General features: G+C 39.5%; 3 protein-coding genes across 3 annotated transcripts in view; 1 reads left to right on the plus strand and 2 right to left on the minus strand.

Moving 5' to 3' along the window:
- Positions 1 to 785: 785 nt before the first annotated feature.
- LOC131955007 (uncharacterized) lies at positions 786 to 3,643 on the minus strand. The gene is made up of 2 exons (XM_059318884.1): positions 2,697 to 3,643; positions 786 to 927 (listed from the first exon to the last, which is right to left on the minus strand). Exons 1-2 carry the CDS (start codon positions 3,641 to 3,643, stop codon positions 786 to 788), a joined length of 1,089 nt encoding a protein of 362 aa, XP_059174867.1.
- Positions 3,644 to 5,231: 1,588 nt separating this feature from the next.
- LOC131955003 (spindle pole body component 98) lies at positions 5,232 to 6,974 on the minus strand. The gene is made up of 3 exons (XM_059318880.1): positions 6,723 to 6,974; positions 5,855 to 5,987; positions 5,232 to 5,337 (listed from the first exon to the last, which is right to left on the minus strand). Exons 1-3 carry the CDS (start codon positions 6,907 to 6,909, stop codon positions 5,277 to 5,279), a joined length of 381 nt encoding a protein of 126 aa, XP_059174863.1. The 5' UTR covers positions 6,910 to 6,974; the 3' UTR covers positions 5,232 to 5,276.
- Positions 6,975 to 17,544: 10,570 nt separating this feature from the next.
- The window catches only part of LOC131954999 (glutaredoxin domain-containing cysteine-rich protein CG31559-like), a 43,267-nt gene continuing 35,201 nt past the window's right edge, over positions 17,545 to 25,610 (plus strand). The window contains exons 1-2 of the mRNA XM_059318875.1: positions 17,545 to 17,758; positions 22,810 to 23,596. Of these exons, the coding sequence (XP_059174858.1) occupies positions 22,820 to 23,596 (777 nt within the window). The 5' untranslated portion in view covers positions 17,545 to 17,758; positions 22,810 to 22,819. The remainder of the gene's footprint in view (positions 17,759 to 22,809; positions 23,597 to 25,610) is intronic.

Raw genomic sequence — 25,610 nt, forward strand, 5'->3', positions numbered from 1 at the left:
AAAAATTAATTTGATTTTCTTTCACCAATAATCCCACGACTCCCCAAACTATTTCCAAATTCTCTCAGTCACAGTTTACACATGCCATGTCATGTTATCCATAAAGAGTGAGCAGACGATTTTTAAAATACCTTATTTAAATAGCAGTGTATCGTTTTATATTTACAGAAAAGTCATTTATTTTCTCCTTTTTAGTTTGTTATTTCGTAAAAGCTTGTTATTAAAACTTTTTTTCAGTACTTTACAATTTTTAATACAATAGAATTGTATGACTAAAAACTATTGCGCACCAAATAAACATGAACATGTGCATTAAATAGCGCGGTAAACAGTAGGTCCCACTAATTTATGAAATTTTAATAAATTCATAAAAATTTAAATAGGCAACCCATTAAGTCAAATTTGACGACAGATTGCATCGTCATAGTTTCTTGACCCTCGTGCCAAGTTTGAAACGAATCGGTCAGTCAAAAGTGCTCATAATTCACTCGCAAGTTTCGATCTATGATTACGGACAGAAAGTCAGACAGTGGAAGCAAGTTAATAAAAAGCTTGTAAAAACAGATGAAAGAAAAAAAAAAAGAAAAAAGAGAGATAAAAAAAAATCAAATGGTTAAAAACCAAAAGACCGACAAAAAAATTTACTAATATAAATAAAATATATTTTTTTGACTGCAAAAATGATAGAATAAATTATTTTTTTCGTTCAGAAAATGACTGAACAGCTGAGAAGATTAATAGTGGCCACTTCCTCCTTGACATAGCTAACATAGCCACTTTCATCTTCACACTTCTCGCTTTTTTTCGCTGTCATTGCAAACATCACTTTCGTATCCCTCTAAGTTTTCTCCATTGTCATCATCAACAGTGTCGTCATCACATTCATCATCATCCTGATCATCCATACTATTTTCATCTTTCTTATATCTACCATCACCATAAGTATCATTGACTATCATTTTTGTTATACCAATAGTTCAATTCAGTAAAGCGAAACAACTTTATTCAAGCTCGTGCATATATATATATATATATATATATATATATATATATATATATATATATATATATATATATATATATATATATATGTATGTATAAATAGTTACGATCACCTGTAACTTATCACCCATACATTTACGTAGGGGCGAGCAGAGAAAAAAGGGCTATATGAAAGTATTCATATATACCTTTGTAGTAAAAAAAAATAACAAATTGTGTTTGATTTGTTTGTATTATTATGCTGAAATCAATTAAGCTATTTTAAACACAAGTATTAATATAATAAGAGTGACTTCACATGTAAAACGACGAAGAAAAAAAAAAAAAAAAAAAAAAAAAAGAGTACACGGTCAAAGGGAAAGAACCTTGTCATTGATTTTAATTACTTAGTCTGAAACGAGTGTTTTCCCATCAAAACGACGTAGAAACAAAAAAAAAATACACGGTCAAAGGGAAAGAACCGTGTCATTGTTTTAATTACTTAGTCTGAAACGAGTGTTTTCCCATCAAAAACATGCTTTCTTCTATTAAAAATAATTTCCATATTGTATTTTTTATGAAGTGAAACCCCACTATAGTTTTAACATATTGTATTGAAAAAGATGACTAAAATGTATAATATATATTTAAAACGCATTTATTCTGTTGATTGGCTGTTATATATTTTTTTTAAATATTAAAAATATGTATTGTAAGTAAAATATATAAAAATCTTATGGTGACACCATTCATGAAAATTGGAATTTACTAATGGATAGTCTAGATGTAAGCTTTTTAAATGCTAATTCTATATGATAGTATAACTCAATTAAAAACTCTAAATCAAACAGCTTGCAAAAGTTTTATTTAATTTAATCGTGGTTAGGAAAAGATAATTAGTTATTGTCTTCAATAAAACTCTTGAATTCCCGAATCCTCCCCTCTCCCTCTCGCGCTCGAATAGGACCGGATCACATCTGAGGTTGACCGGATCACATCTGAGGTTGACCGGATCACGTCGGAGCTGGGCCGGATCACATTTGAGGTTGACCGGATCACGTCGGAGCTGGGCCGGATCACGTTGGAGCTGGGCCGGATCACGTTGGAGCTGGGCTTGATCACGGCAAGAGACACGAAAACGTTACAACAGGGGACATAATAACGTTATAACAAAACGTTACAACAAGGGACATAATAATATTACATAAGGGGACACAATAACGTTACAACAAAACGTTACAACAGGGGACACAATAACGTTACAACAAAACGTTACAACAGGGGACACAATAACGTTACAACAGGGGACACAATAACGTTACAACAGGGGACACAATAACGTTACAACAGGGGACACAATAACGTTACAACAGGGGACACAATAACGTTCCAACAGGGGACACAATAACGTTCCAACAGGGGACACAATAACGTTACAACAGGGGACACAATAACGTTATAACAAAACGTTACAACAAGGGACACAATAATGTTACAACAGGGGACGCAATAACGTTACATCAGGGGACACAATAACGTTACAATAAAACGTTACAACAGGGGAAACAATAACGTTACAACAGGGGACACAATAACGTTACAACAGGCAGTAAGTATAAAAACGTTAAGGTATCAATCTGCCTTTTTTAACAACTGTCCGCTTCTTGATTAAACACACCATGAGTTGAAAATGGCGGCGAAATTTTGAATTATACCGGAAGTAAATGAAAAAGTTGAAGCTGCTGTTTACAAAACCCAGGAGCTGACTCAGCTCTATCAAACCGTTGAGTAAGAAATCCGATTCAAACATGGCGGGGTAGATGGTTCGCGTGAGTGAACAGACGACGAAGGGTAGAGTGAAGGTCACGAACAGGGTGGATATCAAGGTCACCGACTGTACCACGCGAAGGTCTTTTTTGGTCCAAGAGGTTCTGGAATTCTTGGATTGTTTAGGCGCCGTCATGGTCTGTCTAAAATTGGACGCGGAAAAAAGTTTTATAGACAGGATAATTAAACAGAGGAAAATGATGATGAAACAAGACAAAGGGATGATGTTTCTGTTGAGGGTGTCGTTGACGATTCGAAGATTGTTCCAGAGTTCTAAAGCCGAGGTTTGATTGGGTGATGGAGTATTGCGTAGTGTCATGGCAATGAGGGCTGGCGTTCTCAATATGGTGGCGGCGATGAAAAATAAACACAGGGCACAAAGAGTTCTAGACACCGTGAACTGGTTTTTGAAACGTAAGGGCATAGCCACACAGCAGCACCGTACAAGGGCGATAAACGCGGTCACGTACACGGAGTAGTCATAGAAAACCAGAGAGTGCCAGTATGCCACGAGTTGGAACTCTTCAGAGCACGTGACTATAGACGTCTGCCCGGAGTAAGTCAGCACCACGCATGACCGGATGGTCAGCGAAATTAGGTCATAGGCGAAATCGGAAGTGGAGAGTAGAAAAAAGGAAACGGTGACGCCATCTTGGAGGCCGGTAAGGACGAATGTTGCCATGTTGAGGAAGTTGAGGACAACGCCGAGGGAGAGGACGATGGAGGACATGTAGGACACGGACAGGGCCAGGGAGAGGAGCTGCTGGTAGGTGATCAGCTGACCGGAAGTGAAGCTAGAGAAGTGCTGGATAACATTCTGGGTTGTGTTATCCATACCTCGTACTGTTACTCGCCTTTTAAAAATTGTTTTTATTTTTTACCGTCAAAAACATCACTGTAAAAAAACTTTATCTTGAAATACTTTACGATGTAAATTTTTATTGTGAAAAACTCAACTACAAAAAGCTCAACGTTGAAAATCTTTATGACGGAATGCCTAAGACAAAGGCGATAAAATGAACAATAGCAATGCTAATCCTTGAGTGTGGTAATCTCTAATGTTAGATTTTGTAAAAATGGTACAGCCTTTAGAAAATAAAAATAAAATCCCATTTTAATATATTACTTTTAAGTATTCAATTACTTTGAGGTTTTCAACGCTACATGTGAATTATCAACTCAAATTATATGTTACATAAAACAAACACGTATTCGTAGTTGTAGATCTAATAATTTAGAAAATACCCAATAAAATGTGTAATTTGTGTAACATTTAACGTAACAGGTAATTTCTGTACTACACACGAACCGCTAGTTTTCAAATAACGGTCATGGTCTCACGTCTGCTCTTTGATTTGTGAACTAAAACACATTGTGGCCAGGTGCTTTGTTCACTGAAGTAGGTCATTGGGTGACGTCGTAGGGTAATTATAGGTACGTTGAACTAGATCATAAATCTTTGTGGTTTTGTTAGCCGTTTGGAACTTTAATTATTGGGTGCTGAACGGTACAATGACTTGGAAATATACGCGGTAGTTTCGATAAACTGATGTCAAAGCTTTAGTAGGTGAACTCGTTTCTTTTGTGATAATTTAATGCTGACGATTCTTCATTGTTGGTTTTTGTAGTGGTGTTTTTGTGTTAGTTGTTTTAGTTTTGTGTCGTCAGTGGTTTTGTGGTGCTTGTTTTTGTGTTGGTTGTTTTTGTTGTGGTTGTTTTTGTGGTGGTGGTGGTTTTGTTGTGGTAATTTTTGAAGTGGTGGTTTTGTGGTGTTAGTTTTTGTGGTGTTGCTCGGATGGTTGATATAAAAAAGCAGACCAAAAATAACATACGAAACAAAACATAGGAAGCTAAATATGTACGAAACAAAACATGCAAAACAAAACATAGGAAGCAAAATATGTACGAAACAAAACATACGAAACAAAACATACGAAGCAAAATATGTACGAAACAAAACATACAAAACAAAACATATGAAGCAAAATATGTACGAAACAAAACATACGAAACAAAACATACGAAGCAAAATATGTACGAAACAAAACATACAAAACAAAACATATGAAGCAAAATATGCACGAAATAAAAACGTTCAAAATAAAGCACGTTACACGAAACAAGTACAGAACACTGAGGTAATTTTTTGTCAAACGTTTATTAAAAATCTTGAAATTTCAAAATAAAGAAACAAATATTGCAAATTTGAAAGAAATATTAAATTTAGAATTTTAAAGTTCAAAATAACATTTTTAAAAAGTTTTATAACGGTTTTAAATGTAAACAGAAACAAACAAATTGTGGGCGGCTATAGTTTTCACTTATTAATCCATGTATCAATTGATCATTGATCTTATTCTGGACTGAAGGATAATTGAGTCACCCCCTCCCCCCCCCCACTCCACATCCCCATTAGATCCAAACTTGCTTCTGTGGTTAGCCCAGTGTGCCTACAATCTTGGACAGTTCTAGACTCCAGAGTTGTAGAAGTCGATAGTGACACACCCCCCGTTGTCATGCCACTCCATGCTGCAAGTATGAAAGTTTTCATGGAGTCATTTCAAGTATATAGTGCACGTCAAAGCTATGTGACCCCTGCTTTGTTACCTTAGCTAAGTGACACCTACTTTGTGACCTTAAATATGTCACCCCTGCTCTTTGAACTTTGCTAAGTGACCCGTTATAAGTGATTAGAATTTTATGACCCATAAGTATTGACCTACATGACGCATAACATGTCAAAGCTATGCCTTGCCTAGTAACGGTCTGAAAATCAATTTCAACTAACACCTGAACATAATTTAACTACAACAAATTAATTTCATTTGTTGTAGTTCTTATAGTTATAGAGATATACTTGTCAGCCCCTATTTCATTGAGATTCTAAACTTTTTATAAATGTCTTTGCAGTTTAAGGTATGGACTTTCTCTTCTAAATTGGGCTCCTTAATTTTTTTTTGCATCATTCAGAATCACGCAGCAATGTATCAAAGAATTATACAACGTCTGGTTTATGAAATGACGATGTGTAACGCTTGTGTCGTACCTGTAGCGCCGGTTCCGGAGATACTTTTTAACTTTCTGTTTCACAATGGAGTAGCCCCTGTCGCTGTGCACGCCTCTTCCGGTGATGACGTCAACGAAGCGGTGAACTCGTCGTCTGCCACTGTTGACGTAATCTGCACAAGTAGACGATTTTAGACAGTTATTTACATCACACGACACACAGTTGTGTGTGTCTATGTGTATAGATGTCTATGTGTATGTGTGTGAGAGAGAGAGAGAGAAAGAGAGAGAGAGAGAGAGAGAGAGAGAGAAAGATAGGGGGGTGGGGGGATAGGGTAAGATTTGTAAGGCCTCAAACTATTTTTTTTATGCGAGCCCTTTATAAGTCCAGATATTATATCGAACTTTGCTCTATTAAAAAAGAATTGTCTTCCAAAAATGTGTTTATAACTAATTCAACTTTAGTTGAAAGATAGATATAAATGTTAATAATTCGGTCTAAATTTTAATTAATTCATAAAAAATTAATAAGGCGACCAATTAAGTAAAATTGAATGTCACAATGCATTGTCTTCACGTATTGACCCACGTACCAACTACGAACCGTATCTGCCAGTTAGAAAAGCCTGCAATTTCACACCGGCGTTTCGATCTAGACAGACAGCTTGTAAAAACTAAAATTTGGGGACTAAATATCCACACCACGGTTTAAATAAAAAAACATAGGCGTGTGTGTGTGTGGGGGGGGGGGTGTGAACATGTATGGACGGCAATGATAAGACTCCGTCATCCCCCCCTCCATTTCTCCCATCCTTTGCAGAAAAAAAATGTAGCAGCTATGCTTATCAAGCCAACTCGTACTGACACCGCTACGACAGTACTGGAGTAGTTAACTAATATTTCCTTACCTCTTTTCTTTTCTGTCAGAAACTCTCGTAGTTTGGTGATGGCGTCATCGACGGAGCAGCCGTGCAGGTTGAGAGTGTCGTCGTCGTAACTCTCGTCATCACTTTCATCGCCGTCGTCGTAACTTTCCTCACTTTCATTATCATCATCATCATCATCATAGTTGTAGTACGTATGGTATCGTGGCATCTTGCGGCTGTTTCTGTGGCTGTTTCTGTGGCTGTTTCTGTGGCTGTTTCTATGGCTGTTTCAGTGGCTGTTTCTATGGCTGTTTCTATAGCTGTTTCTCTGGCTGTTTCTCTGGCTGTTTCTGTGGCTGTTTCTATGGCTGTTTCAGTGGCTGTTTCTATGGCTGTTTCTATAGCTGTTTCTCTGGCTGTTTCTGTGGCTGTTTCTCTGGCTGTTTCTCTGGCTGTTTCTCTGGCTGTTTGTACGATGGCTAGTCTGGATATATGGCTAGTTATGTATTGCTGTAGATCTGGCTGTGATGTATAGCTGAAATGTATCTCTCGCAGCAATAGGAACGTTGCATTAGATCAACTGTTATACCAAGACCATACACAAGCCAGATTTATATAGCCATGCACCCGTGCATAGCAGCATTACGTAAGGGAAATAACCCGTTCTTCAGTTCTAACTTTAGGTTCGCTATCTTGATTACACGATTTTCAGTTTCGGGATTAGACCCAATAATAATTTACTGTCAGAAAACGGGAATATCCGAAGTTTGTAATATTTCTAAGTATAGATGCGTTTCGGGACTCTGTTAATAAGCTTGAAAGTCCAGTCGATACATCATCGATATAGAGAATTTATAGTTGAGGTAATGGGTAGATGGTAGAGATCGAATAGTGCACACAACTGCATGCTGGGATGTAGTTCAATCAAATAGTCCGTTCCATCCCCCCCCCCCCATCTCATCCGTAATACTTTTGTTACGGTAGTTTATTCTCTCTTTCTACCATACTGGTCTTATATATGCTAATTTTAAAAAAGCTCGTTACAGATATTTAAGTTGTGGTGAGGGAAGGAGGGTAGGTTTATCAAGGGGAGGTTCATGACGTCACAGGTCGCGTCAAGACGAGGTTCATGACGTCACAGGTCGCATCAAGACGAGGTTCTTGACGTCACAGGTCGCACCAAAACGAGGTCAACCAGTGTGAGCGTGGTTATGACAACAGTGACAGGAAAAAGGTGCCACTCGCGACATGTGAGTGTCACACCAACGACCTTTTTACTGACACACTGACATCACTATACTGCTCATCATAGCAACAACACTATTGCTGTTCATCATAACGACATCACTATTGCTGTTCATCATAGCGACAGCACTATTGCTGTTCATCATAGCAACATCACTATTGCTGTTCACCATAGCAACATCACTATTGCTGTTCATCATAGCGACAGCACTATTGCTGTTCATCATAGCAACATCACTATTGCTGTTCACCATAGCAACAGCACTATTGCTGTTCATCATAGCAACAGCACTATTGCTGTTCATCATAGCGACAGCACTATTGCTGTTCATCATAGCAACATCACTTTTACTGCTCATCATAGCAACAACACTATTGCTGTTCATCATAACGACATCACTATTGCTGTTCATCATAGCGACAGCACTATTGCTGTTCATCATAGCAACATCACTATTGCTGTTCACCATAGCAACATCACTATTGCTGTTCATCATAGCGACAGCACTATTGCTGTTCATCATAGCAACATCACTATTGCTGTTCACCATAGCAACAGCACTATTGCTGTTCATCATAGCAACAGCACTATTGCTGTTCATCATAGCGACAGCACTATTGCTGTTCATCATAGCAACATCACTTTTACTGCTCATCATAGCAACAACACTATTGCTGTTCATCATAGCAACATCACTTTTACTGCTCATCATAGCAACAACACTATTGCTGTTTATCATAGCAACATCACTATTGCTGTTCATCATAGCAACATCACTTTTAGTGTTCATCATAGCGACAGCACTATTGCTGTTCATCATAGCAACAGCACTATTGCTGTTCATCATAGCAACAGCACTTTTACTGCTCATTGTATACAGAGAATCGCTTGGCTGCTAACCCTAAAGTCTAGAGTTCGAATCCGAATTCAAGTCAGTAGAACGTCACTGAGTCCACCCAGCTCGGATGGGTATTTAACTCACGTTGGGGAAAACAAAAGCGACTGGGCAAAGTACTGACCACACCTTCCCTTCATATGCTGAGGGCAGGAAACATATGAACTCTACTCGGTGGCGTAGCGAGGTCGGGTGTCACCCGGTGCGGCACTTAATGGTGTCACCCCCCCAGAGGCGTAGCGACCCTTCCCGGGGACAAACTTTCAAATTTTTCGATTTGCACCCCCCCCCCCTCAAGTTATTCTGTATATATTTTGCAATTTTTTGCCTTGGTGTCACCGCCATAAATGGTGTCACCCGGTGCGGTCCACACCCCCGCCCCCCCCCCTTCGCTGCGCCCCTGACTCTACTTCATCTGCCCAATGGATTGCTAGGTATAAAAAGGATTCTGTACTTTTTATTATATAAAGAAAACGCTATTACTGGCCATCTTGAAGTAACTCACAAAGTGACATGAGATTGACTCAAAATATTCTATGAAAAAACAGCCAATGTTTATTTTACTAATTTTTGATTTAAAAGTTTCTTCAATTAACTTTAAAAGATAATTCAGGAACCATAACTCAACATGTGAGTCATCCTTCGTGGATTGAAAAAGATTGCGTAACCAGTAACATTTCTTCGCATGTCACATGTCGCAAGTGTGTGTGTGGGGGGGGGGGGTGGTCATTTTATTGAATTTTGACGTGTTGCACTTATTGCGTATAATACAACAAAAATGTATGGGATTTCCCCGACAGATGTGTTTATAGACAGACGTCAGTTGTGCTACGTGTATGACAACCACGTCAGCATGACTAAACCACGTGACAAAGATGGCTACCATAACAACAATGTTGAATACTATATTTTCTTGTAAGGGTATGGCCTGGTCGGGCGGGAGAGCATATGATTTATACACCCACCCGTTTCTAGTTAGGACCCCTTGACGTGGCACGTTCGCTGGGGGGGGGGGGGCACAAGCCCATCTAGGAGTTAGGGAAACACCAAAATCAAACAACCGCTGACTTGTAGTTTGTTCTTGGGTGTACAAAGACTATGGAATCAAATCCAAAAAGAAAGGCGGTCAACGGGCCATAGGGTGTATAACAAGTAGACAAGTAATAGCTCCTTGTATATAGTGTTTTAGACTTTTTTCTCCGGGGGGGGGGGGGGGGCACTTACAATTTTCGGGTGAGGAGGGAGGCGGACGCTGTTAAAAGTATATATTTTCTATATGAATTCCATTTTGTTGGGGGGGGGGGGCGGTAGACCATGCACCTCCCCCCTCCCCCAGAAGAGATGCCTGGAGGAAACACTGCTTGTATTTGTCGAAATTCCCCCCATTGTTATATTTAAGAACGAAGAAGAAGAAGAATGTAGAAAACAATGTAGGAATTTGTTATATGTTGTTTTATTTTAAATTATTTATTCTGTAGGGACTGCATATATATCATATAACATAAATAAACGAGGTGGTGGTTTCTCATTTTGTTATAATGTGTTATATAGTGTGGGTTTTGTTACCACGCTCTCCCCACATAAATGTGTTAGTATTTAAAAAACAATCATTCAGATAAGCAACACTATCAACAGTTAATTAAATTATTGGTTGCATTTGATATGTTGTTGAATAAAATAGGCTGATGATATTTTTTTTTTGAAATAGTTATATAACGTTATATCGTATATGTGAATGGGCCGTAGTAGTAGTATTTTGTTTTTGTTCGCCGTTTGGAACTTTAAATATTAGGTACTGAACGTGACAATGACTAGGAAATATACGCGGTCGTTTCGGTAAACTGATTCCAAAGCTTTAGTTAGGTGAACTCGTTTCTTTGAGATGGTTTAATGTTGTTGGTTCTTTATTTGTGTTTTTTTTTGTGTCGGTGGTTTTGTGTTGAAGTGGTTTTGTGGTGGTATTTTTTGTGGTGGTAGTTTTTGTGGTGGTAGTTTTTGTGGTGGTAGTTTTTGTGGTGGTAGTTTTTGTGGTGGTAGTTTTTGTGGTGGTAGTTTTTGTGGTGGTAGTTTTTGTGGTGGTAGTTTTAGTGGTGGTTGTTTTTGAAGTGGTGGTTTTGTGGTGGTGGTTTGTATGGTATTTGTTTTTTGTAGTGGTTATAATTTTTGTTCTGGTGGTTTTTATAATAGTGGTTATGTGGTGATGGTTTTTGTGGTGGTGGTTTTTATAGTGGTGGTTTTTGTGATAGTTTTTGTGGTGGTAGTTTTTAAGGTGGACGTTATTGTGTTGCTCGGATGGTGGATACAAAAAAAGAAGACTAAAAATAACATACGAAACAAAACATATCTAGCAAAATATGTACGAAACAAAACATACGAAACAATACATATCTAACAAAGTATGTAAGAAACAAAACATACAAAACAATACATATCTTGCAAAATATATACGAAACAAAACATACGAAACAAAACACAGGAAGCCAAATATGTACAAAATAAAAACGTTCGAAATAAAGCACGTGAAATGAAACAAATACAGAACACTGAGATACGTTTTTTGTCAAACTTTTATTCAAAAACTTTAAAATTTAAAGTATTAAAAAAAAAATCTGATAAATTTTAAAAGAAATATTAAATTTAGTATTTTTAAGTTTAAAATCAGATTTAAAAAATCAATGTTTTTTGAACGGTTTGAAATGTTACCTACTGACCGAAACATACAAAAACATACAGAGACACTAGTTCAAAATGTGGGTGACTATAGTTTTCACTTATTAATCCAGGTATCAATTGATCATTGATCTTATTCTGGACTGAAGGATAATTGAGTCACCTCCCCACCCCCCACCCCACATCCCCGTTGGATCCAAACTTGGTTCTTGGCTTCTGTGGTTAGCCCAGTGTGTCTGCAATCTTGGAAAGTTCTAGACTCTAGAATGGTAGAAGTCGATGGTTACACACCCCCCGTTGTCATGCCACTCCATGCTGCAAGTATGAAAGTGTTCATGGAGTCATTACAAGTATAGACATAAAGTTCAAGTTATGTGACTTAAATCACGTAACTGATGTCGTATGCAAGTTGACCTTCATGTGGTCATTGGACCTTATGTGACCTTATTCGTGATAAAAAAGGTATGACTCCTACGACCCCTACGAACTGACCCAGTGTTTCTTCCAGACTTTTTTCTCCGGGGGGTTGGGGGGGCACTTGAAATTTTTAGGGGGGGGGGCGGTAGACTTTCTTCGGGGGGGGGGGGCGGACACTGTTAAAAGTATATATTTTCTATATAAATTATATAAATTTCATTTCGTTCGGGGGGGGGGGGGGGGTGGGGGCGGTAAAAAAATTTCGGGGGGGGGGGGGGACTTAGCCCCCCCCCCCCCCCGAAGAGATGCCTGGAAGAAACTCTGAACTGACCCTAATAACAAGACCTATAAGGTTTATAAGCATAGCTTGAGTCGGTATTGACCATATTAAAAATTAAAAACTCCCATATTTATAGAGCATCTTAAATTTATAACATTCTAGCTTTCTTTTCTCAGTCAATTCTTTTGTTTCAATAACACACGAAATCCATTAATCTTAAGATTGTACAAGTTGTGTATGGTTTATGAAATGACACTGTGTAATGTTTGTGTCATACCTGTAGCGACGGTTCCCCAGATACTTTTTAACTTTCTGTTTCACAATGGAGTAGCCCCTGTCGCTGTGCACGCCTCTTCCGGTGATGACGTCAACGAAGCGGTGAACTCGTCGTCTGCCACTGTTGACGTAATCTGCACAAGCAGACGATTTTGGAAGTCACATGACATACTTATATGTGTATGTGGGATTGTATATGCGGGAGGGGTGTGATTGTGTGTGTGGGAGGGTGTGCGTGTTTGATTTAGTGTGTGGGAGGAGTCTGATTGTGTGTGAGGGGTGATTGTGTGTGTGAGGGTGTGTGTGTGATTTAGTGTATGGGAGGAGTCTGATTGTGTGTGAGGGGTGTGATAGTTTGTGGAAGGTGTGTGTGGTTATCGCACCGATTGTATAGTTCAATGCCGTACCGACCGTACACATTGATTGATTGTGTGTGTGTGTGTGTGGGGGGGGGGGGGTGATTGTATGTGATTGGATGTATGGGAGGAGTCTGATTCTGGATGATTATTTTTGTGGGTGGGGTGTGATTGTGTGTGTGGGCATGTGATTGTGTATGAGAGCGGAGTGATTATGTGTGTGTGTGAGTGGTGTGCTTGTGGATGGGAGTATGATTCTGTCCTCACCCTCCACTCTCCAATGTAAATACAAACAAACCAAGATGTAGCTACGCCCCCCCCCCCCCCGATGTAAAAATCAATCAAAACAACAACAGCCGAGTCGTATTGACGCAGCCACGATCTAACCTACTGAAAAGACTGAAGCAAAAAAAAAAAAAAAAAAAAACAACAACAAAGTAATATTTCCTTACCTCTTTCCTTAACAAACAAAAATTCTTTTAGTTTGGTGAAGGCGTCATCGACAGAGCAACCGTGCAGGTCTAGAGTGTCATCGTCGTAGCTCTCATCATCACTACCATCATCGGTGTCGTAATTCTCATCATCTTCATCATAATAATCATAATCATCATCGTCGTAGTACGTATAATCACGTGGCATCTTAAGGCTGTTTTTGCTGTTCTTTCTGCGGCTGTATTGACGGTGGTCTAACTTTAAGGATCAGCAGCTAGTGTTTATGTATAGCTTTTAATTAAGCTGTAATATTGCTCTTAGTATAGTCGCTATGTCTCGCACCTAGCTGTATCAGTTTGTGTTATTAAACACCAAAATACACCAAGAAGCTTTTATAGTCACAAACCCCCATGTTACAACATAACGCAAGGGAAATCACCACTGCTTCTACGTGTAACTTCACGCATCAGTAAATAACCCTTGTCGTATTTCTTACTGGACGTTCAGTTTCGGGATGAAAAGATAATAATGAACGGCAATAAAATGTGAATTCCCCGAAGTTTGTAATCTTTCTAAGAATAAGGGATTAAGTTAGCATGGGTATGACATCGGCTTGGTGTGGATCTATCAAATTGTATACATTATCGGGGTCTAGGACATCCCCCCGACCCTCCCCCCCCCCCGAGCAATTATCCCCCTGTAAATACCTACATGGGTAATTACCCCCCCCCCTCCCCATGAGATCAATACTCATAATCCTAATCTAACCCCAAATTTCAACCCTATAATCAGAGGCGTAGCGAGGGGGGTGCGGGGGGGGGACACATATGTCTCCGGGCGTCGACCTTAGGGGGGGCGCCAAATTGAAAGTTTGACGGGGGGGGGCGCCAAATTGAAAGTTTGACGGGGGGGGGGGGTGCAAATGAAAAGTTCGAGGGGGGGTGCAAATCGAAAGTTTGAGTGGGGGGTGCAAATGAAAAGTTCGGGGGGGGGGGTGCAAATCGAAAATTTGCTCCCGAGGGGGGCGCCAAATTGAAAGTATGTCCCCGGGCGCCGGGAGCCTCTGCCTATAATTAAAGCTAATCCCAATAAGAAACTTCAAACCTAACTCCAACTCTATACCTCTTACCTTAATCCTAAACTTAAGCAAAAGATAAACCTTAACATTCACCTAAGCCTAAAACTAAAACTAAACCGAAACCCAACCCTATCCCTAGACATTCGTTTAACCCTAAACATTACCATAACCCTAGCTCAAATCCTAGCCCTAGCCCTAATACTAGCCCTAGCCCAAACCCAAACCCAAACCAAACCAATATTCAAATCCTAACCCTAACCCTACCCGTAACCCTAACCCTAACCCTACCCGTAACCCTAACCCTACCCGTAACCCTAACCCTAACCCTAACCCTAACCCTAACCCTAACCATAACCTTAACCCTAACCCTAACCCTTACCCTTACACTTACCACAACCGTAACCGTAACCGTAACCGTAACCGTAACCGTAACCGTAACCCTAACCCTAACCGAAACCCTAACCGTAACCCTAACCGTAACCCTAGCCCTAACTACTCCTCACATAAACAACACTATTACTGCTCATTATTAGCTACAAAACAAATATCAAATTAATACAGAATAATTGTCAATACTAATTTTATTTATTTAAATCCAGTTACTTCATTAAATAAATCTTTGAAGATAATTCATGAACCATAACTCAACTTGTGAGTTGTACCGCTTTGATTAAAAGAAAAAAAAACACGGCCTAACCAGTTGCAGCTGGTACGTGTCGCGTGAATTTATAAAAAAAAAAAAAAAAAAAAAAAAAAAAAAAAAACAACATTTAAATACATCTTTGACGCTTATCACAAGAAAACGTAGGGGAATTCCCGACAGAAGTATTTATAGATGAACATAAGTTGTGCTAAATGTATGACAACAACGTCAGATAGATTAAGGTCAATTGATTAAAAAATAGCTGCCATAGCTTATCAAATATCAAAGCAACAAGGGCAATAACTGAATAGACTAGGGAAAAAATTCAGCTTCTTTATGTTTGATATTTGCGCTGTAGGAATTACAAACACTATGTAACACAAACAAATTGGGTGCCGGCACATCGTATATTGTCGCGAATTTAAAAAAAAAAGATTAAATAACAAATTACGAAAGTTGTTAGATTATATAAGCCGATTCTTTACCAGCAATCCACCTTACATATATATATATATATATATATATATATATATATATATATATATATATATATATATATATATATATATATATATATATATATATATATATATATATATATATATAACCAGCATTCTGGCTAACCGCTTTTACTTACCCTGACGGGAGTCAGGTACCCATCAGAGCTGGGTACACTCAGGTACGTCTTACGGACTCGACCCTCTTGTTTTCTAACTCGAGACTTTCGATTCAGCAGTGTGAACTCTATCGTCCGACCACGCCGTCCCCAAACATATGTATAAAATATTAAACGAATGTTACGTTGAGCAGCATCAGCAAGTGTCATAGTTATCAAAATAAAAAATTCGTGTTCTATTTTTTGTTTTGTTAAATAATATAGGGTCATCTTTTTCAATTGCTGCATTACTTTATCTAGGGGCTCTACAGAGCAAGATTACGTGATTTTCTCGAGTTGTTGATTTTAGAACCCCAAGTTGACCACACCATTACATGACGTCACTGGACTATCTACTCTAACTGACCACACCAATACATGACGTCACTACACTCTTTACTCTAACTGACCACACCATTACATGACGTCACTACACTATCAACTCTAACTGACCACACCATTACATGACGTCACTGGACTATCTGCTCTAACTGACCACACCAATAAATGACGTCACTACACTATCTACTCTAACTGACCACACCATTACATGACGTCATTGCACTATCTACTCTAACTGACCACACCATTACATGACGTCACTGGGCTATCTACTCTAACTGACCACACCATTACATAACATCACTGCATTATCTACTCAAACTGACCAGAGCTTATATAAATAGCCACTATCTGGTCAAGCGAAACTGAGATATACATCTATATATTCAAGGTGCTAAAATCTCTGTCATAATTTTGTTAAAATAATTTCTCGTTACATTTTATTTTATGCTGGTTTAATATGATAACGAAATCAATAAACCGGTAGTGATCTCCCCTAAACTTTCTCGAATATTCTTATATAAAACAACAGGGGATGGTAACTGGGGATATAGTTATGATTTTTAATCCATTGTAAATACTTAAACTTTTAAAAATAGAATAGAATCTCATAAAAAAAACATTGCGCACCAAGCAAACGCCGAATAAAAACGCGTATAATAGTGCGCAATATTATTAGTACTTTAAAAATTTACATTAGTTTTTTGAGAAATCGGAAGTAGCGTAAATTACTACTTCCAGTCAACGGAAATTACTCAAAATTTAACAGAAGGTAGAGAATTAGATCTTTTACTTACATGTGAAATTTCATTTATCTATCTGAAATAGTACTCAAGTTATAGGCTTTTGAAAAATTCAAAGTAGGAAAAGTACCACTTCCGGTTATCGGAAATCGCTCAAAAGTTGATACGGATCTACGATTTTGATAAAATACTTATATATGAAATTTCATCAACCTAGCTGTAACGGTACTCAAGTTATCGTGTTTACACACAGACACACACACGGACAGACACACACACACACAGACATACGGACAAGATTGCAAAATTATGTTTTTCCGTATCAGTGAGGTGTAAAACGTCGAGATTTGTAAAAATCTCGATTTTTTTTTTTGCACGATTACAATACTTTCTCTATACTACGTATATACGAGAAAGTAAAAAGGGAGAGCAGCATTTATTACTATTGAGTTGGTTAGGAATAAAACTGTTACCTCCCTTATTTTTTCATTCTGAATTGCGATTTAAAAAAAAAAAAAGTTAATTATAAAAATAAAAAAAAATAATTAAAAAAACCGAACTGAAGTTTTAAATTTCAATCAAGGAGGAAAAAATTGATAAAAACAGAATCGGTTCCCGATATTAAATGCCACCAGATACAAAAGTTAAAAAAAAAAAAAAAAAAAAAAAAAAAAAAAACTTCATGACGTAACAGGCACAGGTAAACAGGTGAAATGCGTCCACCTGTCCGCCATTGTTTTGTGACGTAGCTCGCCGTGTCGCTCTCCCCTCGTTCGATCCTCGGCTGACGGACGACGGCGGAGCTGGGCCTGACGGGGGAAGCGGCGAGACAACGCCCCGATCTCGCTACCGGGAGGCCAGTTTTTTCCCCCCAGTCGCGCATCTCGCAGTGTCAACAGTAGATAGCAGCTCGCAACTTGCCAGCTTGGATAGGCGATAAATCTGGCCACAATTCGGATCCACGCAATCATCTGTTTTCTCGCTGATTGTTGTTTGGTTTTTTTTTGTGTTATTCAAGTAGATGAATTCTTTAAGCGGTGTTTAGGTAAGTTTTGAAACACGATTTTTTTTTGGTATTTAGAAAACACGAATTTAGTTACAAAAATTGAATACAAATGCTTGTTTGTTTATAATTTTTGATAAGTTAATATTTTTTTTTAATAAAAAGTAAACTACTTTTAAAAATATTAATTTGACAATTTTGAAAACAAAGATGTTATATTGTATCAGAATTTATAAACTGTAAACAAATTTGATATTTCGTTTGAAAATGTGACAATCTTAAGAAAAACGGTCCTATATCCTAATCTAACCATAACTTTATCCGTAATCCTGCATCACATCTAAGATTTTAGAAGAAAAAATCTGTTACATGAATATGTATGTAAATGTATGTGTGTGTTGCATTTGGTATGTTGGGTGATACAAGCACGTACGCGTCCTTGTATGTGCGTGTATGTTGTGTGTAATCAGAATTCGATCCGAACTTTCTTATGTGGTAGTCCCATAAGCGTCGTGCCAACATCGATAAGCAACAATTATGGGATGTAGGTGAGCACTGAGGCAAATATTGACGCGGCAGGTTGATGTATGGTACAGCTGCCGTCGGTGTGTTGAATGGTGGTGTAGATGGTGAGTGGTAGATGGTGCAGGTGGGGTGGTAGCTGGTACCAGCTGTGGTTGTACGGATGTAGCTGTAAGCTGTTTGATTAAGTGTGGATTATGTGTTTGATTAAGTGTTGATTGAATTCATTAGAGTTGTGATTATGTTGTGATTAGGTTGTAGTCGTGTTGTGTACATGTTAGTTGATGCTGTTGTGTTTTGTTTTGCTGTCTAGGAGTTTGTTATGTATGTGCTAGTTGTATGATTGTCTAGTATGTTGTTCTTGTCACGTCCAGTGTTTGTTATGTATGTGCTAGTTGTATGATTGTCTAGTATGTTGTTCTTGTCACGTCCAGTGTTTGTTATGTATGTGCTAGTTGTATGATTGTCTAGTATGTTGTTCTTGTCACGTCCAGTGTTTGTTATGTATGTGCTAGTTGTATGATTGTCTAGTATGTTGTTCTTGTCACGTCCAGTGTTTGTTATGTATGTGCTAGTTGTATGATTGTCTAGTATGTTGTTCTTGTCACGTCCAGTGTTTGTTATGTATGTGCTAGTTGTATGATTGTCTAGTATGTTGTTGTTATTGTCATGAGAAAAAGGCTTTAGAATTCCCGAATATACGAAAGTCAGTCTCTAGGACTCACTGAACAATTGTCTCATACAGAAATCATAGAACAAGTGCCTATACATGTTTTACAGAACAAGTACCCATACATGTTTTACAGAACAAGTGCCCACACATGTTTTACAGAACAAGTGCCCACACATGTTTTACAGAACAAGTGCCCACACATGTTTTACAGAACAAGTACCCATACATGTTTTACAGAACAAGTGCCCACACATGTTTTACAGAACAAGTGCCCACACATGTTTTACAGAACAAGTACCCACACATGTTTTACAGAACAAGTACCCATACATGTTTTACAGAACAAGTGCCCACACATGTTTTACAGAACACGTGCCCACACATGTTTTACAGAACAAGTACCCATACATGTTTTACAGAACAAGTGCCCACACATGTTTTACAGAACAAGTGCCCACACATGTTTTACAGAACAAGTGCCCACACATGTTTTACAGAACAAGTACCCATACATGTTTTACAGAACAAGTGCCCACACATGTTTTACAGAACAAGTGCCCACACATGTTTTACAGAACAAGTACCCACACATGTTTTACAGAACAAGTACCCATACATGTTTTACAGAACAAGTGCCCACACATGTTTTACAGAACACGTGCCCACACATGTTTTACAGAACAAGTACCCACATAAAATTCATAGAACCCACACAGACCAACCCACACACACCAACTCACACACACCAAGTGCCACACAGACCAACCCGCACAGACCAATCCGCACAGACCAACCCACACAGAGAAACCCACACTGAACAAGTACACACCAACCCACACACACCTACCCCCCCACACACACATAAACCCACATACACCAACCAACACAGCCCAAGAAGCCACACAGACCTACCCACACACACCAACCCACACACACTAAACCACATACACCAACCTACACACACCAACCCTCACATACCAAGAACCCACACAGACCAAGTACTCTCATAGACCAACTCACACACACATTAACCCACACATCAACCCACACGCACCTATCCACACATTCAAAGTACTCCACACATAACTCTCATAGCATGTCCATATAACAAATGTTTTAACCATCATCTTTCCCTGAATCAGCAAATTTCTTATATTCATGTATTAAACACTAGTGTTGTCATGGTAACGCCCGTAATTTACATTTCATAACCAGCCTACCAGCTCAAATATCAGATCCATTAAAATTGAGTGTAAAAACATCCATCGTATTGTCATTCAATCGCTCGCTTCTATTCTCATTCCAGTCTTTCATTAACGATGTATTTACTTAGCGCACACCATTGCTAACATGTGAGCTTTTGGTTCGGCACTAGTAGTGCTAGAGGCAGGTTGGAGTTCACTCAGCTTTTATTGGTACTCAACTTGAGTCCACCCAGCTCTATTTAGTACCTGACGTGTCCATCCAGCTGTATCTAGTATCTGACTTGTGTCCACCCAGCTCTATCTAGTACCTGACTTGTCCGCCCAACTGTATTTCGTACCTGTCCTGAGTCCACCCAGCTCTATTTAGTTCCCGACTGTTCAAAAACATTGGGCGTTTTGGGTATCGAGTTGACCACACAAATCTGATCATATGCAGAGAAGTTAGAAACAGATGAACTCTACTTCATCTTTTGGGGGAGAGGGCTTGTTACCCGTTTGTCCATTCAGTCTATGCAACACCGCATGCCTCATGTATACACAATGTTCATTACTCACATAATCATAGCAACTACCTGTTTTATTTGTTTGAAGCAGTCGTGTTTTTTTAGGCCCATCTAATATTTACAAAAACAAATCTCATTAACTCTGTCTATCTTAGCATTAAAAAAAATTACAGGTTTCTAATTAGTCGCTAATTAGCGTGATGATGAAACAAAGCTAGGCCATTTATTACGTGCCGAGTCAAAGTCACGTTTTCGAAACTCGTTCGTTATGTTGGTCAGACTTCATACATGGGAAATGGTTTTTTTTTTACTTCTGAAACTAAATACAACAATTAGAAAATGGATTTTGGTTTGTAAACCTGAAAACAACAATGGGAAATGGATTTTTACTTGTTTTGTCTATATTGTTTTCAGCCCCCCCCCCCCCACCCAAAGCGAGAATTCACTTGGCTGTTTTCCTCTTCTAGACTTGTAGTACTAAAATGATCACGCTATTTCAGTCCCCCCCGTCCCCCCACACACACATCCCGCCTATTCCAATTTATTGTCACATGTCGTCACAAAACCTCCCCTCCCCCAAACACGCGTCCTATCTCAACTATATAAAATATAAATGATGTATTGAATATGTGCTATAGCACGGATCTCCACCTCACTCCCCCGCCCACCTAACACCAACACACGTACACACAAATTTTATACACTACAGATTAAGACAAGGGAGAGTACTGGAGCTCAAAGTCTGCCGCTGTCTGTCATACGGCACGACGTCCAGCATGTCATACGACAGACAGACAGCACATCCCGACCGACAGTCTGGCCCCTGTGTCTGCGTCTCACGTGCATGCATGGATTTACTACTCACGCTCGCCCCCCCCCCCCCCCTATCAAATCATATCCAGCCCCAATCACGTCCACATAAGCGCATCACGTCTACCCCCCCCCCCCCCCCAATCACGACCCACCCATATCTCTAGCCCTCCCCCACCCCAATCACGCCCACCAATTCCCCCTTTCACGTCCACATAAGCGCATCACGTCTACCTCCTCCAATCACGCCCCCCCCCCCTACCTCGTCACCTCGTCCACCCACAAGGCCTACTACCGAAAAACAGAAATAAAACAAACCCATGACAAATCATACACGTCAGATTACTGGCACCACTTAATGTCACTGGCACCACTTAATGTCACTGACACATCCTATTGTCACTGACACATCCTAATGTCACTGACAATAATTCAAATCACTGACACCATGTCCCATCACCGACACAGATATCGTACACGGAGAACACTTTAATAAACTTATTTTTTCAGCTAGCTCATTATAGAGTGACGCAATGACTTTAAATTGTATTCATACTCGTCTAATTACCCTTGTTTTCTAAATATTTTACACAAAAAAAAAATTTCATCTTTATAAAACAAGTTCACTCTCCGTTCCGACCCCCCCCCCAGTTTAATCCTTTTAGCACCCACTGACCCCGCCCTCCGTCCAGTCCAGCCAAAAGTTAGCCTGACCGTCTGCCTTACCTTTCCCTGCCCCACGTCTGCCCACTAGCGTGACCCTAAAGTCGTCTGCTGATAGCGGGCCTCTAGCTAGTTCGTACTCCATCCATCTGGTCATGTCCTTCCCACCCCCCCCCCCCCCCACACACACTTTGTTTAATGTGACGACTTTTTTTTTCTCTTAAAGACGGAGGTGTTGGGACGGGGGTGGGGGCTATGAAGTCGATTGATGAATCCATAGCTCAATGACCAATGCTTTAGCTCAGAGAATACTAGTTGACTTTAGTTAACAGTTCTTTAGCTCAGAAAATAATGAATTTAGTGAACAATTCTTAAGCTCAGTAAAAATATACGGACAACACAGAAATGACGTATAATTTAATAATTCAAGTACAGATAACATCATAAAAAATTTAATTGATTGATAAAAAATTAATTAGGCATCCAATCAAGTCAAATTTAATGTGCTCATTGCATTGTCTTCATGTCTTGACCAACGAATCTGTCAGTTAGATGTGCCCGAAATTTCGCTCGAGCGTTTCGATCTAGACAGACTGACGACAGAGGAAGCAAGTTAATGAACGGAAATCATGTTTAGACGCATGGTTTACTTTCAGTCTAGATGGAAGTACTTTTTGTGTTTGTTGAGTAACGATTTGATACATGTTTGTTTTACAGGTGGAACCTGATGTTTCGACCTAAGGCTCCACCAAACACCATGCGAGAGCGCCACATACAGACGGAGCAAGTGCTCAACCAAGCCATCAAAGGTCACGGTGACTCTAAACCCGAACCCGGAAGTGGTTCCAGCCCGATGACGTCACATCCGTCCAGCCCACCGGAAGCCAAGCGCGGCAGCTACACCACCTCGATATTCATCGCCGGCAGCGCCACCGGAAACAGGCATTCTGTGAGCCGCCATGACACTCCAAGCCAGCAGACGACTGTCAAACAAAATGGCGCCCCTTCCGTCCTACAGAGACCCGCTTCACTGCCAAACGGCAACGTGGGGGAGCATTCCGATAAAGAAATACGTACTCGATTATCGGAAATATCGATACCTGACATGAAATCGACTATACACACACACGCAAGTTATTCACATTCGGGAAAAGATACAGACGGTTCCATAACGACAAAAAATGTCAACAAAAGTTCAGGGCCACAAGTTCAAGGTCATAATGGTTCAACTCACCCCCCGGGCAAAGACTTGACGGTCAATGGTCATGATCAACACGCACCGGAAGTCGCGGACCTAAGGCATAAAACAAACTCGCACCACACGTACAACATCATCCCTAAAGCGCCCCCTATCGGAGAGTCCCTGTTTGCCGGCCGACGAGACATCCGCGACCCGAGCTCCGTGCACGAGCGGCAGATCATCAGCGCCAAAGGAACGGTCCGGGGATTTAAAAACCGTGTCCGAGCCGGCATCGCTACTTTCTGGGTTCAAACCCAAGATCCGGTAAAAATTTTTTTTTTTTTTTTCTTTCTCTGTTTGCGTTTTCTGTTTGTTTGTTACACGAAGCACGTGTTTGTCACAGTAACCAACCGTGTGTGCGCATGCCTGGTGAGACGGCGCGCGCACGTTGGTTCATCCCGCGCCGGTGTCAACACAGAAAAGCTCTCATTGTGTTTTTACACCTGCACTAGCCCCGTGCACTTTGTCCAGCGTTTAAATATGTGTCTAATGGTCGGGCTATGGTGTTTTTCTAATTAGTTCATTAACATTCCTTAAGTAGCTTTTAAACAAGAGGGTACAGCCAATGATAAAATGAATGGGTTTGGGGAGGGCTGGTCTAAATTAACTTTCATATATACACATTTAACATATATATTTATAAATATAAATAAATAAATAAATAAATAAATATATATATATATATATATATATATATATATATATATATATATATATATATATATATATATATATATATATATATATATATATATATAGTGTGTGTGTGTGTGTAATAGGATGTGAGGTAGAATGAGAGGTAGAACCGGACTACGATTATGAGAAAGAAAACAAAGCACAATCCTAGGTAATTAGACCTCCCCCACCCCCCAACCATCTATTGATTTGACGTTACTCTATTCTTGGATACCTGGCCATACTTATTGAATATGTCATGAGGCATCTAGGACCCGGATGTTAAAATCTACCTGTACCCTGACGATCTCTCACTTACCTGGCAGTGAATGTAGGCCATGTACCTGCGGGACCTACATTGACACATAGTGTTACGTAACACGTCGTCACGACCCTTTTAAAGTAATCAACCATGACGATGTGATGACATCCTAACATAAAGTTTATTCCATATAATTTTACTTACAGGTTTAAAAGTTGTAGAACTGTAAAATATTATCTTATTTTTATTGACTATTATTTTAAATAACAACAACACGATGAATAGTGTGTTAGATGCTAGAGTTGGTTGGGATTACGAACTTATTAGTCCGGGTGTCTGCATCATGGTACGTCATTCGTAGAGTGTGGGGTGAGGGTGGGTGGATACTAGTGGACAGCATCTGCCAAAATTGAGTGACCACTTCTATGTACCCCCACCCTTTATCAGGATCTTTAGTATACAGGTGAAGTAGTTTTATTGTACATATACTAAGAGACGCATGATGTTACACCATATAGCTGGAGTTAACATCATCTGACATCATAACATCCTTAAGTTAAATACATCAAGTAGTTCTTCACCTCTGAGTTAAATACATAAATCATAGCTCTGAATTAAATACATCTGACATTGTATTATTCGCCTTACAGCTTCATGAATTGCGTGAATTCGCTCCAAACTTTTTCCTAAAACGCAAATCCTGATTTGGCTGTAATCTTTGCCCTATAAATTTTAGTAGCACCAATTACCCCCCCCCCCCTCCCTTAAACCGCCGATTCCACCCACACCCAACAATCATGTTCCATAGAATTGTAACATTATAATAGTTGAACTTGTCCCGACTTTTAAGCATATACCACAGTGATGTGAATCTAGGAATCTAATAGGTTTGCTTTATATCATAGGCTGAATTGCCTTTCAATTGGGCTGTTTGTGTGTGTGTGTGTGTGGAAGGGGGGGGGGGAGGGGTGTAGTGGGGGGGGGGGGTTAGCTGTCTTTCTTAGTATTGTTCTTTGTTCTTAATTGTAATGTTGGACGGGATTCCCTCCAGCACAATTAAGTATTACGTGTCAAAATGTGAAGCCAAGAACACACTACAAGGCGGCAGTTGTTTGATTTGGGAGTTGTCTCTCCTAGATGGGTTGCTGTCCGGAGGTTCGAACTCGGGACGTTTAGGATGTTACCTACCCAACCACGCCGACCCACATTGTGGAACTAGCACCGCCTATGCTAGTACCTATCTGTTATGTTAGTATCCGCCCACTTATGTTATAGGCCGTATAACGACAGTCTGAGTTGAACCCCCCCCCCCCTCCCACTACCCATCTACTAGGAAGTTAG

Source organism: Physella acuta, unplaced genomic scaffold (assembly GCF_028476545.2).
Source record: "Physella acuta isolate Inbredline_101_S28 unplaced genomic scaffold, ASM2847654v3 ptg001046l, whole genome shotgun sequence".
NCBI lineage: Eukaryota > Metazoa > Mollusca > Gastropoda > Physidae > Physella > Physella acuta.